Raw genomic sequence first — 7,691 nt, forward strand, 5'->3', positions numbered from 1 at the left:
TTTTCAAAGTTCAACCCCAAAATAGATGGAAAAAAAATCCAAAATTGGCATTAGAGTTAACACTTGGAAACAAGAGAGAGTTCATACATGTTGTAATAACTCATGAAGTTAGTCAAGGAAAATACATAAAATGGCGAAAAAATGACAATACATGAGTGAGAGTAGTTTGTAGACATTCAGGTTGCGAATGGGAGATTTTGGCTTAAAGAATGCATAGGGATACAACATTTCAGATCAAGACATACAATGATTATCATAGTTGTAAAGGATGGAACCATAGGAACAACACCATAACTTCTTCCTACATTGCAAGAAGATATCTTGATGACATTAGCAGGCACCGGGATTGGAATGTCAAGGAATTTAGAGATCATGTGAGTATAGAGCTAAGAGCTCATGTGACATTACATCAATGTCGAAGAGCTAAGCAAAAGGCGCTCAAAATAATTGATGGAGATCTAAATGCTCAATATAAGGTAATGTGGAACTATTGTAATGAAATTGGGAGGACAAATCCAAATACTTCTATACATATGAAGTTGCTTGAAAATGAGGTTCCTAACAAACCTAATAGATTTCAAAGAATCTATATTTGCTTTGGGGGTTGTAAGGAAGGTTTCAAGAGTGTTTGTAGAAGGATAGTTGGAGTAGATGGTTGTTGGCTTAAGGGTCCAATGTATGGAACTCAATTATTGACATTTATTGGAAATTGATCCTAATAATAATATCTTTCCAATAGCATATGCAGTTGTGGAGAAGGAAAGAATGGAGTCATGGGCTTGGTTTCTGAATTATTTGAAGTGTGACTTAGAGATTGATGATGATTATACTTGGACTTTTATGTCAGATAAACAAAAAGGTTTGATTGAAGCATTTAATGAGGTGTTGCCATTTGTTAGTCACAGATTTTGTGTGAGGAACTTGCATAATAACTTTAAGAGGGCGGGATTTAGTGGTATCTCGTTGAAGAATGCACTTTGGAAAGCCGCAAGGGCATCAACAGAGAAGTGGTTTAATACTTGCATGGTTGAGATTTTTTATTTAGACTCTGAAGTTGCTAATTGGTTCCGAGACAAATTACCAAGTGAATGGTCTAGATCTCACTTTTCTGAAAATGCAAAATCTAATATCCTACTTAATAACATGTGTGAAAATTTTAATGGAATGATCCTCGAAGCTAGAGACAAGCCAATAATCACTCTATTGAAAAATATAAGGTATTTACTTATGGCTAGAATGCAGGCAAATAGAGATAAAGCTGCCAGGTGGGATATTGGTGATATATGTCTTAGGATTAAGGATATATTGCATAAAAATCAAGCGGGTGCTGCGGAATTCATTCCTAGAAAATCTAATGAGTGGAACTACGAAATTATAGGGGCAAGCATACATGATAAGTGGGATGTGGACTTGCTAAACAAAATATGTAGTTGTAGGAAATGGGATCTGACAGGAATTCCTTGCAAGCATGCCATTGCTGCAATTTGGGCTAAAAAGATGAGATTAATTCCTATGTTCATGATTGCTACAAGGTGGAAACATATAGAAGGGTCTATGACTTTGCTATTCTTCCTATGAATGGTCAGCATATGTGGCCTAAGTCCTCCAACGTCCCTCTTTTGCCTCCACAACTAGTAAGAACAAGCACAAAAGGAAGAAAGCAAAAACTAAGGAGAAAAGAACCAGATGAAATAGGAGCAAGTAGAACTAAAATGAAAAGAAAGCAGAATTCCTTGCTTTGTAGCTTATGTCATAATGCTGGCCACAATAAAAGAACATGCAAATTTAATATTGTTCAGCCAGATTCCCAAGTTGATGAGCCTTTATCTTATGCTCCTGCCTCGTCAACTCGTGCAAAGCTTCCGGTATCAATAACTTACAATTGAATTCTGTTTATTAAGTTATTATAATATGAACGAGTAATAGTACCATATATTTTGTTTGCAGGTAAGAAGAGGACATGTGGCGCATGAACATATGCAATGTGCTCAAGAATTTGATTCTTAACATGACTGAATTTCTGATATTGCTATTGCTGAAATGGTGATATTTTGCTGTTGAAATGTTGGAATGAGTACTTTTGCCGCTGAAATGCCGAATTTTTGTTGTTAATATGCTGATTTCGCTGCTGAAAATGTTGTTTTTCGCTGCTGAAGTGCTGATATTTTTGCTGTTGAAATGCTGTATTTTTCCCGCTGAAATGCTGATTTTGCTGTTGAAAAGCTGATAGCTTTGCACTTTGAATGCTTTTTTACTGCTGGAATGCTGATTTTGGGTGCTGAAATGCTGATAGCTTTGAACTTTGAATGTTTTTTTACTTATAGAATGCTGATTTTAGCTGTTGGAGTGCTGATTTTTGTTGCTGAAGAGCTGATACCTTTGCAATTTGAAGGCTTTTTATCATTGAAATGTTGTCGATGATGAAGATTATTTTTGTTGTTGCAAAGATTTATTTTTCTTCTGTTGGATACTTCAATTCTGCTGAATCTGTTTCTTTTCTTCCTTTTTTTATAAAGAACATTCTGTTAGTTTTTTAACTGAATTTTTTTAGGTTTCTGTTAGTGAAGGTTTTTAACGGGAGTGAGTATTTTCTGTTAGTGAGACTAAAATTGCTCAAGTTTTGTAAACTTAAAGGACAAATAATGCTAAGGGTTATATTTAGAGGACAACATTAATCCTAGCCCTAAAGATAAGGGATAATTTTGGCTAAAAACTCCAAAAGTCACCAATCAGTGATTCCCAAATGAAGTCGAACGATTAACACTGAAATGAGATTTGAATTTGAATTTGAATTTGAATTGTATGTGAAGGTATTACTTGAAAAATATTTTTCTTATATCCATTCTTTAATTTTCTCTATGGATTAATGTAGGGGTGACAATTTGAGCCCAAACCCATCTAATCCGCCCAACTAGCCCAGAGATTAATGGGTTGGGCTACAAACATTTTAGCTCATGGGTCAATTTAGGTTGAGCCCAAGTTAACCTATTATTTTTTATAGCCCATTCTGACCTATTTAACAGCCCAAATACAACCCATGAAACTCACCCAAAATAAAGGATCTCAACCCAACATATCTAGAAATTTACTTAGTTGCCCCAATTTTTTTTTTTTTTTTGTATTTCTAATTTTCTGTTCTTTTGTTTTTCTACACCCCTCCCAAAACCCCCCAAAATTTTTTTACCTTTTTTTGTATTTTCAATTTTCTGTTTTTTTGTTTTTCTACGCCACCCACACTCCCCTACCCTCCCCCCCCCCCCGGCGCAATCCCCCTCAAAAAAAATATTTTCAATTTTTTATTTTTCTGCACCACCCACTAGGGTTGTTCATTCGGATCGGATATCCGAAATCCGAACCGATCCATTGAATTTTGAATTTCGGATTGGATCGGATTTCGGATTATGTTTATTAAAATTTCGAATTTCGGATCGGATTTCGGATTGGTATATTTTAATCCAATCCAATCCGAAATCCGAAATTATTAGGACATGTATAAATACTACACTTTAATTTACATCAACCTCCAAGTTATTACCTTTACAATTGCTAGATTTAGCTATATTGGCACCATAGTACTCTCATAATTGCATAAACATGCATTTTTCTAAATGTATTGTCTCTTTTACAAAGAAAATATACATATTAGTTTAACTTTGAGGCATAATAATCCGATCCGATATCCGATCCGATCCAAACTTTAAAATCCGATCTGATCCGATATAATTCGGATCGGATTCGGATTGCATTTTCTAGAATCCGAAATTCGAAATTCGAATCCGAAATATGCTAAATCCGATCCGATCCGTGCACAGCCCTACTCCAATGCACTATGTCTGTAATATTATATGATTAATGAAGGTAAGACCCCTTAATTTTTTATTTTTTTATTATTTTAATTTTCTGTTTTCTGTTTTATATTTTTCCGTTTTTCTACACCATCCGCCCACCCCAACCCCCACCCATAAAATATTTGTCAACTTACATATTTTAAGGTAAAATATATTTTTGTATGCAAGATAAACATGGTTCTAAAACATGGGTCAAGTTGAGCGGGTTGGGTTATGACCCATTGTTTAGCCCATCTTGACCCAACCCATCTTAACCCAAATACACTTTGGGCTGGGTTGGGCAATGACCCATTTATTACCTAACTCATTTTGACCCGCCCAAATTCAGCCCAACCCGCCCATTTACCACCCCTAGTTTAATGGGAATGCGGTTGAGAGTGTTGAATGACTCATGGAGAAAGTTGGCGAAGATGTATGGTGGTGTGAAGATGGGTGAAATTCAAAAATAGCCAGATTTACAAGTGATAATTGAAAAATAGTTATAGTTACAAAAGTAAATTTAGTATTTTCATGTAAAGATAAATCTAAACAAAAACACTATTCAAAATTCGGAAAATACTTCATCATAATATGTTGGAATTCGAATTTTTACATGTGAACTTCCAGCATAACATGCTGGAATTTCATAATGTGTTGAAGTTCCAGCATAACATGCTGGAAGTTCATACATAGATACATAGTGACTATTTTTCAATAACTTTGCAAGCGCTAACTATTTTTTAATTACAAGTCTGAAAACCGAATAGACCGTGCTATTTTAACTGTAAAGAGAGAAAACAATAGGAACGATGGAGACAATGGAGGAAGCCCAATCAAGAAATTGAGTCCATAGGATATTCGAATATATTTGAGATTTCCTTTGAAAAAAAAAGTATTCATAAAAAAAATAAGGGTTATTTATACATCTATTGGTCGATCAAAAATAAATATATTTACTAGCCAAATATATTAAAAGAATTTAAAACTAGTTATGCATAAAATATATATGTTATACATTTTTTTGACCTTTGATTCCCCTTAAAACCCTTTTGTGTTGGAGCTATTTACTCATTTTGGGGTCGTTTGATATGAGGTATAAGAAGGTATAATACTGGTATAAAAATTTAATACCACCTTAATACTTCGTTTGGTTAGCAAACCAGGTATAAGTTATCCTAGGATTAAAATTATCACCGGGATAACTTATACCTTATAGAGGGTGGGGTAATTAGTACCAGTATAACTTGTACATTCTTCTTACAAATTATGCAATTGTCATATTTAATACAACATACAAAACAATGGATAAAACACAATCACATCATAACTAATCCCAGTATAACTTATCTTAGCATAACTTATACCAGTACAACTTATCCCGACATAAGTCGTATTCAAACCAAACGACCCTTTAGAGGTCGTTTGGTATAGTGCATTGGAGAAAATAATGCATGCATTAGCTTTGTGTATTAGTAACACCTTGTTTGATACACTTTTTCAACCTATGTGTAACTAATACAAGCATTAGTTATACATCCTATTTGATATTATCTTATGTATAACTAATGCTTAACAAACCATGGTATTAGTAATACCAAGGCTATTAATGTATGTATTAGTATGATTAAAGACAAAATTGTCCTTAAAGTCCCTTAAAGCTACAGAATATATAGAGCATTTTTGTAAACAACTAATTTTTTTTAAAATTATGCAATGCATTTTAATTTTTAATACACCACACCATGTAGTGTATAAAAAATAATCTATGCATAAGTAATGCTTGTATTACCAACCCACGCATTACTAATACACCCTATTCAACATTATTCTTATACACCCTACCAAATGATTCCTATTGGTGACTCGAACTGTCACGACCCAAAATCTCTCCGAAGGAGTCGTGATGGCACCTAGTCTCTAAACTAGGTAAGCCTAGTATTAACAGAAATAATATTGATATTTACTAACTTTAAATTGAATAACTCTGAACAATTACAATTTCCTAAAACCGGTGGTACAGGTCATAAGCCTTTCTAAGAGTAGTTATGCAAAGTAAATACGTCACTGTTCCAGAACAAAAGGAACCAATGAAAATAAGTACAATCGAAGGTAACTCCGAGGCCTGCGAACGCAGCGGCAGGTTTACCTTGAGTCTCCACCGTGATGATCCGCACAGCTACTACCGATCAAATAACTAGGATAATAGTTCAGTTTGTCCAGCTCCTTTTGCCATTTGATTTCCCTCTGCCCTCTTGTATGAAGCTCTAAGATAATATTTTTCATCCTCTGTTGGCTTGTTATCTTCTTGTCTTGAAATCTCCTTTGATTCCTCTCTGTCCAAACATGATATATAACAGCTGCATATAGGAACCTTACTAGTTGTGCTTTAACTCTACTTGAACTTCTCTTTTCTAGCCATTCTGTTTCTGCATCCCAGCTCCTTATGGTGTGTGTTTCCCCCAGCCATTTTAATAGAGTTGCCCATAGATGTCTGGAGTAGTCGCATTCAAAGTATAAGTGCTCCATTGTTTCTTCGCTAGCTTTTTCACATAGCACACAATCAGTAGATATTGATATGCCCCATTTTCTTAATCTGTCAATTGTTGTGAGCTTCTTGTGCATAGCCAACCACTGTGTGAATTGATGTCTTGGCAGTGCCTTTGAACCAATTGTTATCTTCTTCCAACTGCATTTAAGATATTGGGACATTGTTGCAACATATAGTTTCTTTATACTCAACTTCCCTTTGCTACAATACTTGTTCAAGTCAGCTCGTGGATCCCACTTAACCAACCATTCTCTGGTATCAAATATTTTCCTAATCAACCAACAGGCTTGTTTAGGTGTTTGAATTGACATAATCTGCTTTCCTTTTATATAATAGCTATGTATCCATTGTATCCAAAGATTGTCCTTCTTCTCAGTAATTGCCTACAAGAGCTTACAAAGTGCAGCTTTATTCCAGTTCACTATGTCAATTACATTCAATGCTCCTGCTGAGTAAGGCATACAAACTTTGTCCCATGCAACCAGAGCTCTTTTCGAGATATCAGTGTTTCCAGTCCATAGAAATGTTCTGCAAGCTGTTACTATCAGCTTAGATATCTTCTTTAGAAGTAAGAATATTTGGGCCCAGTAGGTTTGCATTTCAAAGATCACACTTTTAATCAATTGAACTCGACCATTGTAAGAGAGAAATTTTGTTGTCTAGCATTTGAGTCGAGCTGTAATCTTCTCTACTAATGGCATACATTGTTGTATAGATAACTTCTTTGCTGACAATGGGAGTCCAAGATATTTGAATGGTACCTCCCCTGCTGCAAACTTCATCTCTGTCATGATCTCTTCTTTAAATTCTTTTGAAACTCCTGCTATGTATAAGGCACTCTTCTCCATATTTGTCTTCAGTCCTGATACTTCTGAGAAGTGCTGGAATCTGCTCATGAGTAATCTGATTGATATCTTATCTGCTCTACAACACAATATAAGATCATCTTCAAAACAAATATGAGTTATTTTCTTCTTGGCACATCTCGGATGGTAATTGAAGTTTGGTATTCCTTCCAATGTCTTCAAGGATCGATTGAGATACTCCATTACCAATACAAACAAATAAGGAGACATAGGGTCTCCTTGTCTAAGCCCTTTTTTTGCTTGGAATATTGTAGTTAATCCTCCATTGATCAATAGGGAATAACTCACTGTTGTTACACATTCCATAACCAGCTGCACAAACCTCATAGGCATACCAAACTCAATCAGAATCATTCTTAGGAATGGCCATTCGACTGAATCATACACCTTTCTTATATCCACCTTAATCAAACACATTAGTGATACTCCCTTCTTTGTATATCCTTTAAC

At 35.0% G+C, this 7,691-nt stretch overlaps 1 protein-coding gene across 1 annotated transcript; it reads left to right on the plus strand.

Moving 5' to 3' along the window:
* Positions 1–209: 209 nt before the first annotated feature.
* Positions 210–2,421, plus strand: LOC138875976 (uncharacterized). Its single transcript, XM_070154858.1, has 3 exons — positions 210–654; positions 740–1,532; positions 2,325–2,421. Exons 1-3 carry the CDS (start codon positions 210–212, stop codon positions 2,419–2,421), a joined length of 1,335 nt encoding a protein of 444 aa, XP_070010959.1.
* Positions 2,422–7,691: the final 5,270 nt, after the last annotated feature.

This window comes from Nicotiana sylvestris, chromosome 1 (assembly GCF_000393655.2).
Source record: "Nicotiana sylvestris chromosome 1, ASM39365v2, whole genome shotgun sequence".
NCBI lineage: Eukaryota > Viridiplantae > Streptophyta > Magnoliopsida > Solanales > Solanaceae > Nicotiana > Nicotiana sylvestris.